Genomic DNA, 12,039 nt, shown 5'->3' with positions numbered 1-12,039 from the left:
TGGAAGGATGCAGCATTAGATTGGGGGTACAGAGTGCCCCAGAAGAGATGACGTTCAAGTAAAATCTAAAACGGGTGAAGGCACAAGCCATGAACAGGATGTTTGGAGGAAAAGCATTCATAGAATAGCAGATGCAAATGCCCAGGAGCAGGAGCATGGCTGATGTGTTCAAGGAAAGTCCAGCTGGCCAATATGGATGAAATATTGTAGGGTATGAAGTCAGGAAGGTAATAGAGATCATGTCGGACCTTGTTAGCTCTTGTAAGGATTTTGGGGCTGTTGAGGTTGAGAGCCATATGAAGATTTCGAGCAAAGGAGGGACAAAATCTAGATCCTATAGACTGTTATATTGAGAGTGGGCAGGCAGCAAAGGATTCGTTATCTTTTGAAATTATTATTCTGTTAACCTTGTTTAAAATGAGGCATATGTGTCTTTTGGAAATCAATCTCATTGATTTTTGTTTTTATAAGTATTATGCAAGGATTATTAATGCTTCATTTATATAATTTTGGTGTATTCATTTTGCTAATATCTTAAAGTTCCTTTTAAACAGAAGTGTAATTATCTTTACAGGTTCATTGGTACTTGCTTTGCCTTGTTCTGGTATATTTTCTCCTTGGCACATGTGGCAATCTTTGTCACAAGATTTAGCTATGGAGAAGAATTGCAATCCTTCGTTGGAGCTGTCATCGTTGGTACATACAATGTTGTAGTTGTCATCGTGCTTACGAAGCTGCTGGTAGCGATGCTTCATAAAAGCTTTCAGTTAATAGCAGTAAGTAGTCATTGCTTTAACCCTTTATGTTCCATGCCAAATATATGCAGTAGGTAAAATAATTGGAGTTTTTAAGAATTAAGAAAAAATATTTAAAAATTAAAGATTTCTAAAATGTAATTTATAATTATGGCAAATATTGAGCCAATTTGTTATCTACAAGGTATGGAACTAGTCAGTATCTGTCCCAATCCACTCTGGCCCACCTGCATATGTGTGTGTCCGTGCGTATGTGCGTGCACGTGCACGTGTATTCACAGTCTATATTGCTTTTCACTTGCCTTTTATAGAATCATGAAGACAAAGAATGGAAATTTGCTCGTGCAAAGTTGTGGCTTAGCTACTTTGATGACAAGTGTACATTACCCCCACCTTTCAACATCATTCCTTCCCCGAAGACGATTTGCTATATGATTAGTAGCCTCAGCAAGTGGATTTGCTCTCATACTTCAAAAGGCAGGGTCAAACGGCAAAACAGTTTAAAGGTAAGAAATGAGAAGTTTCAGTCACAGTAGAAGTTTTACTAATTTTAGATGTTTCTTCAAGCATAAAAATGCAAATTCCTTAAGGGCTACGACTGGTATGACTTTCCCGCTGTTGTATCCCTGATGCATGTCATAGTATGTGACATAAAGGAAGGCTTCAGTAACTATTTGACAGTGAGAGAACTAAAACTTGTTAGTTTTCAAATTTCCCTGGCTTGTGAAATCTCATATTTTGAAAACATGTAAGAGATTTCAGAATACCTGTTCTTTCACTGTAGGTAAAATGTGACTTCTTTAGCTGGGCATGATGCCACACGCCTGTAATCTCAGCACTTGAGAGGCTGAGGCAGGCAGATCATTACAAGGTCAGACACAGTCTGGGTTACATAGTGAGTGCAGTGCCAGCCTGAACTACACAGTGAGACTCCGTCTCAAAAAACAAAAAACTAATTGTGTCTTAGTTACTTTTCTCAGTGCTGACAGAAAATACCCATACCCACCAGTTAAGAGAGGAAAGGTTTATTTAGCTCACAGTTTGTAAAGATTTCAGTCCATAATGGGCTGGCTCCAAGGCAGGGTGGCATGGCAGACAGGCATTACAGAGGAGAAACAGGTCATGGCAGGCAGAAGGTAGCAAAGCAACAAGGGCCAACTGCAACTCTTTCTATCCCTTACATCTTATCTAGGCTACTTAGGGCAGGTAGTATCCACACGCTTAATCCTAGTGCTCTTGATCCTAGCATTGCACCGTGAACCAGCCCTAGCATCACAAACTCTAGATCCAGCCACCTCTGAAAGAGCCCCACCTGTGATTGCATGAGGCTTTGGAGGGACATCTACACAGAAGCCAAAATAACTTTAGTCAGCTCTTTTGTAATTATTATTATTAAAAATTACTCAGTACATCAGTAATTCGGTTCATGTTGCTTGTAATCCGGGGTTTGTCAGAGTTTTCCTGTAAAAAGGCCAGAGAGTAAATACTGCACACACTGCAGGCCAGGACAAAATGGAGATACAGTGTGAGCAGTGATAATGACAAAGAGAAGAAAAAATTGGCTCAAACTTGCATTGATGAAATTGAAAATACAAAATGTAATAATTGTGTCATAATCTTTGTAATACAAATCTACTAGTCAAAGAAAAAATTCCTTTATTAGGGATAAAATTTTGCTTGTAGCCTGTCATAAAATTTACTGCAAATGTTAATCTGTGAAAATCATCCTTAGTTAGCAGGCTGTACAAAAAAATAGAAAGTGGGCCGTATTGCTCTGTAGGTCATGGTTTGTTAAACACTGCTTTATACTGAAGATTCCTAAAACTAAATTTTTTAAGCATCAAGATAAGCTAAAAGGAAAATGAATAAAACAAATACGTAGCCTATCTAAAATAAGTATTGTGTTATTTTCTGTCACATTGTGGCAAAGCTATCATCTAATAAAGCATTAAAAGATGTGCTGTGTCTGTGAATATTTTTAAAATCCACCTCTCTTAAATACTGTGTCTGTGACAGGGCTGTAGCTTACTGGTGGAGTGCTTGCCTAACACACACAAAGCCCTGGGTGTGATCCTCAGCCCTGGGGGAGAGGAGATACATATACACATAATTTTGTGTATCATTAGCATCTGACTATTACTTGTTTTGAAGGAATGGAGAAATTTGAAACAAAAGAGAGATGAAAATTACCAGAAAGTGATGTGCTGCTTAGTGCATCGTTACTTGACCTCCATGAGACAGAAGATGCAAAGTACGGATCAGGCAACTGTGGAAAATCTAAATGAACTACGCCAAGATTTGTCAAAATTCCGAAATGAAATACGGGATTTGCTTGGCTTTCGGACTTCTAAATATGCTATGTTCTACCCAAGAAATTAACCATTTTCTAAATCTTATAGAAAACAATTTTCAGTATCAAATCTGAAAGACTTTATTTGCATAACGTGCAATTAAACCAATAATATATATATTGAAATAAACAATTATGTAAAAGCCATTCTTTAAAATATTTATATCATAAAAATGTAATGTAAAATATGTACATAGAATTAGTTTTTTAAAACTTGTCAATGACTTTTTACAAGAGCAAAACAGATTAAGTAGATAGTTTTTTTTGTTAGCATGCTGCTTTGTTTTCTTAATTGGATAGTACTTTAAAATGTTTTTCTTTTTATGTTAGAGAGGACCAGTTATAAATGTATACATTGTCTAAAAAGTTTTGTATAATGAAAAACAGCAAATGTGGGCTGATCTTCTGACCATAGGATACAGTTGAAACATGTAAGTCATGGTTTTTAAAATCTCTGTTTTAGGAGTTCATATATATATTTCAGTATTTATTGTTCAGGAGTATAGTTTTATTTAAAATCATCTTTATTTTGTTTCTTGTTTTGTTATATAACCTTAAGCAACAAAGAGGAAAGTCTAATCAATATTTGAATCTCTGTCTCTCAAAAGTAAATTCACTTTGCTTTTTGTTATTGTAATATATTTACTTTTACATGGTTATAATCATTTTATATTTTAAGTTTTTTCACTTAACAGTATTTTATATACATGTATATTTCCATATGTTGGTGTATGCCATGTATTTAAATTTTATAGAATTACAGTTTCTGAAAAATGTAGTCGGTAGATGTTTTTATTTTATTGTTATAGAATATTTGTTTCTGAGTCTGCATAGTTACTTCTCTAGGCATTTGGTTGCTTTTAAAGTTTTACTTATCAAAATAGTGCTATAATTTTTTCAAGTTGGAGTGAATATTTGTAATTATAAAATAGAAGATGCTTCTTTATCATGTGTAGTCGCAGCCTGTTTTGGTGTTGGAAAACATTGACAGACCCCTTAATGAAAGGATTCGTTTTATATTGAAATTAAGGTTCTTGAGCTCATTTCCCAAAGTATTTTCCACAGAATTTAACAGCTTCTTATAAAAGTGACTTCATGCTTATTTGTGGATCATTTTTCCTGCTTAAGATGCAAAGCATTGCTTTTTTTTAATTTGAAAATAATATATACATTTAAATTTTTTTCTGAATTCACATAAGGGATGTAGCTAAAATTTTTCACTATTATATATTATTGCAGCATTTCTAGTTAAGAAGGAATTTGGTATAAAATTACCTCCTTAACTGAATGTCAGATGGTCTTAAGGCCACAGGGTGCAGGTAGCCCTTGGTCTATAAGCACCACCAATCCAGGGATCATTGTCTAAATATGTTAGTATTATGTTTTGTCTTGCTTTTTAATTTTTATTTTTTTAATTTCCAGATTTTTAGTGTTCCCTCTTTTGGGCAAATTCTTATAAAAATGTTTATTGTAAAGTTATATATTTTGTCTACAATGGGATTATGCATTTCCTGATTGGGATTTTACATCAGGATTTTTAGTCATTCTAAAAAAAAAAAACCTAATTACTAAAATATTTATAGAGTGCCTCCTATATGCATGAATTACCTGTGAGGTATATTTTGAATGACAGCATATTGTAAGAAAAAAGATGAATAAAACTTGACATTAGATTATAAATTGACACAGTGTGTCCATTGTGTTATTCTACACTTTTAAAAATTGAGATCTAATTCATACTATAAAATTTATCCTTTGAGAATGTAAAACTAGTGGGTTTTAAACTTGTGATGACAAACACAAAATGCAAAACTTTGTCAGACTTCCTGTGCACCCTTTCCTGTTTCCAGTGGCAGTCACACTGAACTCCGCTATTTCCTCTTCGAATTATAAATCCTCACATTTTGAAGTCTGCCCACACGAAGACCTACATGTGAATGTTCATAAAAGCTTTATTCTTGGTCCCAAACTGAAAACAACTAAATGTCCATTAACTAGGGAATGATAAAGAAGTTGTACATTCATACAGTGGAAATCTGCTTGGCAGTAAAAAGGAATCATACCAGGTCAGAGTTGAGTCAAAAAGCAGAGCTTCTAGGATACTTGCAGGCATGTGTGTGTCTGTGTGTGCAGTGATACGTTTATAGTGTCTGACATTACACCGTTGCTGGAGTTGGGAAGCAGCCTCTGCAAGGCTGTTACTTTTCCATCTAATGCTGGAGCTCAAAGTGCATAGGGAAAGTGGGTGAGAAGGAGAGAGAGATGTGAAGGAGAGAGCAATGGCAAGATGGGTTGAGGCCCATGGCACCTCCCAAGTGTCCAGGTGCATGGTGTGGTATGCCCTTGGCTGCTGGCCTTGGCTGCTGGCCTTTGGAAGCGTCCTGCTAGAAACACAGTTGGCCCTGAAATCAGAGAAGGAGAGGATCCAAGGAAAGGTGGAACAAATGCTGCTGGAGTCATCAGGTGAACCAGCAGATGTGTTACAGGTGCATGTTACCAAAGTGCCTGCAGAAAGAAAAAGGCGCTGCTTTACTTCTGCTCTCCAGATCTCACACTAAATTGTCCCTTATGGTCTGCCTTAGCTGGAAGCATACGGGGAAGTGAATTCTGGCAAGCATAATTAGTCGTTTAGCACTGAAATCTAATGTATTATATTGTAGTTGTTTCAAAAGTAAATAGAAGCCTTCCACACTACCCCCATGAAGACCAGTACATTTGATCATTTAGAATTGTGTTCAGAGGAGGCTGGGGATTTAGCTCAGTGGCAAAAGCGCCTGCCTGGCAAGCGCAAGGTCGTGAGTTCGGTTCCCGGTACCGGAGAAAAACCAAAAAAAAAAAAAGAATTGTGTTCAGAGGGCCGGGGATATAGCTCAGCAGCACAATGCCTGCCTGGCAAGCACAAGGTCGAGTTCGATTCCCAGTAACCCCCCAAAAAAACGTATATCATAGAATTGTGTTCAGATTTCATTTCATTTAGATTAACATTTTTTGTAAATGTAAATAGAGGCTTTTGTTAATTGGTGGAGACACACACACACCCAGCTACTAATCATTGTTGGTCTTGAAAGATGACAAAACTGGGACTGTCCTTGATCTCGTTATTACACTCTTTACCTCTTCTGGTTAAGCAGAACTTTTTCATTCTTTAGATCGGTGATGCTGAACTTTTAGAGCTTTCAATGCTGACAAACAGCCAGTGGTGGCAAGTGTGCCGTAGGCTCACCACCACCGCTTTAGGCTACATTAAATTATCATTTTCCTCAGAAAATACATTTATGAAATACTAAATAGGCAAAGGTTATAGGCTCTGGAGAGCCTAATTAGGTCTCATTCAGAATTAACTAAGAAAATATTAATAGTATCAGTGTTACAGTTTGTGTCTAGTACCCCCCCTCAAAGCCTCATGCAGTTATAGGTGGGGCTTTTTCAGAGGTGGCTGAATCTAGAGTGTGTGGTTCTGGGACTAAGGGTATGTGATTGCTAAATCAGTCCACTGACTGGTTTGGTACAGCCCTAGTGCCAGTAGCATGGATAAAATACAAAAGGAACAGAAAAAAGCTGCCAAGGCCCCTTGCTTGCTTTGCTACCTTCTGCCCACCACAGACTTTCTCCTCTGTGATGGCTGTCACACCAACCTGCCTTGGAGCCAGCTGATTATGGAATGGAACTTCACAAGCTGTGAGCCAAATAAACCTTTCCTCCTTTACTTCGGGTGCTGGGTATTTATTCTCAGCAATAAGGAAGTAAGACAATCAGGAATGATGCTGGACTGACTTTCTCATCTGGAAGTTAATCTGTTAGCTTTCTGGCATTGTAATTATGCTGTCATTTGGGATGCTATACTTACAGGAATGTCCCATTACAGTATTTCTCTTTCTTTTGATAATTTCACAGTTTCTGTATCTTGCCCCTTCCTACATTCTGAAATTAACACCTCAGACATGCCATGCAAAAATTAGGAAGCATTTTATGTGCTAGTTATATACTTTAAAAATAACATCTTTAAGACACAATTTTTTAAAAATCAGATTTTGTTGGTATATTTTAGATATACACGATGATCGCATTAATCATAGAGAATTTGTACCTGTGCGTAACTTGGTTCTTTTTCCCCCCCCAGTCCTCTACCCTCCCTTCAACCCCTCCTCCCTCATTTACAAAAACTTCGTTTCCATTTTTTCCTTTAACAGACAATTTCTGATGCAGGTTAAATTACAGTGATATCAGAAGTAAAACTGATTTGTGTCAGAAGTAAAAATATATTTAAAAAGGAATCATGTCAACCTATCAAATTACAGATCACCTTCACATTTTCTTTATTCTGATGCTAGCAATCACACCCCTCTCTGAAACATCATTTCATCCATCCTTCAATTTGGGGCATATTTCTTCTTGCTAGAAGATACTAAAACTATCTAAGAGGCTGTTTTCAAAATGTTTGAAGAGAAAAAAGCACACGGTGCCTCAGGAATTCATTCAGAAATTAATTCTATGAAATAATTGAGCTTCATAATTTAAAAATTTCTGAATTTTAAAAAATTTTGATGGAAATCTGTTTTCTGTGTTTGTTTTAATGTAAATGTTTTGCTTTCCTTTTAAAGCTGTACAACTAGGCTACACATAGCAGGAAATAGTTCGCTTATTCCAGCCGCCCCCAGCCCTTACCTTAAGTATTATATCAATGTTGAATGACACAAATTTGTTGAATGAAAATTTAGGCATGGTTTATATACAAGAACATTGACATCCAATCAACTAAATACTTAAAATTGTGTGCTCTATTTCCTCAAATCGAACTGGAAGAAAATTCAGACTACCTGCTTCAAACTTCTAATTTAATAGATCAGAAAACTGACACTGTAAGTAATTTTTCCAACGTTGTATGACGCACTTGGAAATCTGTAACTCAATTTATTCTGTTGGGTGAAATATATCCAAAAACCTTGCTTTTTAAAAATGAATTTGTAAGTTCATCTTGGTCAGCAAATACATTTTTAAAAATGTTTATTAGTCCCTGATTTTCTACAGGACTAGTTCCTTAAAGTCTTTTATGACCAAGGTGAAAAAGAGATGAAAATGAGTAAAAGTTTGAAGAGGATGCACAGTAAAATAGTATGCACAGACAAGAACCTTAACGTTAGTTAAGCAACCAGGCCAGGAGAGACCAGAGGGCTCAATATGGAGAGGTTAGATACTTTTTAATCTAATTTTCTTGGTACACTTTAGGTATATGTAATAATCACATTCATCACAGAGAATTTGTACCTCTACATGATATAACTTGTTTCTCCGCCCCCATTCTCCTACCCTCCCGTCAACCCCTCCTCCCCATTTTCAACAGCTTTGTGCCCAGTTTTCCTTGTTTTTTCTATTTTTACTTTTCCATTCTTTCCTCCCCGCTCTTCCCTTGTTCCCCTCTGCATTTGAACATTTTCTTCGCATTTCACAATGCCTGTTATACATTTTGGTCCTTATATACGCTTGGTTTTTCACACCAGGAAAACAGTGTGGTATTTGCACATGTGTGTCCAGTGTATTTCACTTAGGAATATGGTCTACAAGATAGGTATTACTAATTTCTATTAGTTCATTGAAAGGAATGGTTTGTGCTTGTTTTGTTTGTGGATCAATTTTGTATGTCTATTTCTTGTAGTCTGAGCAACTACTTTGAAGATGATAATATGCAATATAATAACCATTGTTAATTTCCTATTCTCTTGTTTTGAAATTCTATATTATTTTTTTCTCTTTAAAATAAAATTTTAAAAAGTAGTTTCAAAGTGCATCCATTTACCTAGAAATGTCTCAAGGTTTTTATTCTTTATGGCAGTGTAGTTAGAACTCCATTATACAAGAAAAACATTTTCTTTATCCATTCATCAATTGATGGGCATTTGGGTTGTTTCCAAGATTTAGCTATTACAAACTGTGCCACTACACATGTGAGTGTGCATATATTGCTGTGGTATGATGCCTTTAATTCTTTCAGGAAGATACCAAGGAGGGGAATAGCTGGATTGAGTGGAACCTCTAGTCCTAGTTCTATGAGGAATCTCCACACAGATTTCCACAGTGATTGCCCCAGTCTACCTTCCCACCAACAGTGGAGAAAGGCTCCTTTTCCCTCACAGCCCCTCCAGCATTTGTTATTGATTGATTTCTTGATAATAGCCATTCTTTCTGGGGTGAGATGGAGTCTCAATGTTGTTTTAATTTGCGTTTTGCAAATGACCAATGATGTTGAACGTTTTTCATATATTTATTTGCCACTCTGTTTCTTCATCTGAGAAGTGTTTATTCATTTCAGATGCCCATTTTTGGACTGAGTCTTCAAATTTGAGGGGTCTGATTTTTTTTGAGTTCTTTATGTATTCTAGATAGTAATCCTTTGTCTGAGGAACAGCTCGCAAAATTTTTTCCCCACACTGGATTTTTTCTTCACTCTCTTGGTGGTTTCTCTTGCTGTACAAAAACTTTTTAGTCTTCAGTGCATTAATTTCTGCTCTGATCTTTTTAATTTCCTCCCGTGTATGAGTTTTGGGTGTGGCTTACTGTTCTTCTTCTAGAAGGCTGAGGTTCAATATTAAGTTGTTTATTTAGCTCACTTTGTTTTCCTGATATAGGTATTCACTGCTATAAATTTCCCTCATAGGACTGCTTTCATTGTGTCCCATAAATTCTGGTATGTTGTATTGGCATTATTGTTTAATTGAAGAAACCATCTAATTTTTTCTTTAATTTCTTCTGTGACTCATTGGTTGTTCAGGACGGTGTTATTTAATTTCCATGTGTTTATAAAGTTGTGGTTTCTTTTGTCATTGATTTCCACTTTCACTGCACTATGGTCTGACAATATGCATGGGATAATTTCAATTCCTTTACATTTACTTCCATTTTGATTTTAGTTTAGTGCATGGTGAGAGATAGATTTAACCTCTGGCATGTGGAAAGCCAGTTTCCCCAGCACTATTTATTAAAGAGGCTTTCTTCCAGTGAAGGTGTTTGGTCTCTTTGTCAAATATAAGGTAGCTGAGTGTGTTTGGAGTTGTTTCTGCATTCCATTAATCTTTGAGTTTATATATATATATATATATATATATATATATATATATATATATATACACATATATATATGGTTTAATTCCTGGGTTGATGTTTGTAAATTGCCTATGGTGAGATACTTTATTGCTAGTATTTAGAATCCTAAAGAAATAACTGCTTCTCAGAGGTATCTTCCAGGTGTAACTGAGTTTTGGATTTTGAGTCTGTTCCAAGATTCTATCTCCTTCAGTTTGTTAGAAAAAAATGTCCACTCAAGGTTTGTCTCTGCTGTCACTGGTAGACAGTGTGTGGAGACAGAGGCCAGATCTGTGTTGATTTATCCCAGCAAGGCAGCAGTAGCTTTTTGGCAGGGTAGTGGATAATCGCAGGGAGCCTGCACCTTCATTTCCCCTGAATGAAGTTCAGTCTGATTATTAGCTGTGAATTGCTCTGTCTTGCAGGACGTCCAATTCTGCAGCACTCACCACCAGGCAGTGCAGTCCTCCTTATCCACCACTCTCTTCTATTGCTGGCTCTCTGTGGATGCTTCTGGGGTTTCCAGCAGTGTTATGGTTTGTGTCTGGGTGTCCCCCCAAAGCCTCATGCGGCCATGGGGCAGGCTTTTAGAGTTTGATTGATTATGGGTGTGAGAGCTGCACCCGCCCTGGGGTGGATAGTTTGCACATGTAAGGGAGAGCAAGAGGCGCTTGCGGCCATTTCCTGGCTTTTGTGCCTGTTGCTTTGCTGTGTTCTGCCGCCATGAGCTGTAGCTCTCTGCCATGTGCCAGTCTGCCTTGTAATCTGCCAAGTATGGACTGAAACCTCCACAAACTGTAAGCGAAATAAACCTTTCCTTCCTTAAATTTGGGCATCAGGTATTTTGTCCCAGCGAGAGAAAAGTAACCAAGACAAGCAGTCACTGTGTGTCTGCTGGTTTGAACTGCTCCTCCCACGCAGTGAGTCCTGCCTCAGGGAGAAGGCGCAGCCTGCTACCTTGTTCTTCTATGTTGAAGTTTCTTCGCTCTCCCCATGGGCTTCATTTCGTGCTTCAGATCCTTCCTGAGTCCAGATGTCTCACTTTGCATCTTCTTCTCTTCCTCATGTTCCTATATTCCAGCGTCTAGACAGAAAATCTCGGAGAGGCTCCTCTGCTGCTTACCACCCCACCATCTTCCTAGAAGTCCTGGATCTGAGTGGTTCCTGAAGTTGAAATAAGGAACTTCACCCATCCTTTTGTAGGTTTGCTGGCTCCTGTTGTGGAGAAAGAATTTTCAGGCTGCATCACTAAGGCCTGGGAAGGGTTCACTAGACCGAAATTTAGGATGCACTGAAGAATGACGTGTAGGTGCTCAGAGAAATGCGGTGCATTACAGGTTGCAACTGGACACATTTATGCTTCTCTTGAAGGAGTGAAAAGCCTGGGAAAAAGATATCCCACTCCCCAGAACGGTACCAGCTTTTTCTATAGGTATGACATTGGGGGAGGGGATAGGTAATTTAAACATTCTTTGGGTTTGCTCAACCTGCTCCTTTATCTTAGGATCAGGCTCCTGCTCCTTGCTTTCTCAATTATGAGGAGTTACAGACTTTGTCTTCCTGAGGAAACTGGGATGTGAAGGGTCTGGTAGGGAAGGGGCCTAAATTTAGCCAAAGGGATGCCGATATGGCTTGTCCTGGGGAACGTTGGTTGTGTCCTGCAAGTTGCGGTACCATTTTTTTATTATGATTTATTTGTCTCCTTTCTACTTAGCTTTTATTTCTTGTGTCATATCTCTGTTTCTGGATTGGTTTGTTCCAGAATGTTCTCAGGACTGCTTTTGTAAACAAGAATGGGTTAGAGAGACTGTCAGCTTCTAACTGGTTCTTCTACTTGGCAGAAGTTGCGTTAGGTAA

The 12,039-nt window shown here is 37.6% G+C and overlaps 1 protein-coding gene across 1 annotated transcript in view; it reads left to right on the top strand.

Moving 5' to 3' along the window:
- Trpc1 (transient receptor potential cation channel, subfamily C, member 1) overlaps positions 1-3,793 on the top strand; it is a gene marked incomplete at its 5' end in the record, with an annotated part of 67,746 nt that extends 63,953 nt beyond the window's left edge. The window contains 3 exon segments of the mRNA XM_005407739.2: positions 575-776; positions 1,067-1,261; positions 2,907-3,793. Coding sequence (XP_005407796.1) covers positions 575-776; positions 1,067-1,261; positions 2,907-3,134 — 625 coding nt within the window. The 3' untranslated portion in view covers positions 3,135-3,793.
- Between the last annotated feature and the right edge of the window lie 8,246 nt (positions 3,794-12,039).

Source organism: Chinchilla lanigera, unplaced genomic scaffold (assembly GCF_000276665.1).
Source record: "Chinchilla lanigera isolate Chin_1 unplaced genomic scaffold, ChiLan1.0 scaffold00107, whole genome shotgun sequence".
NCBI lineage: Eukaryota > Metazoa > Chordata > Mammalia > Rodentia > Chinchillidae > Chinchilla > Chinchilla lanigera.
This window is presented reverse-complemented; position numbering and strand designations above follow the sequence as displayed.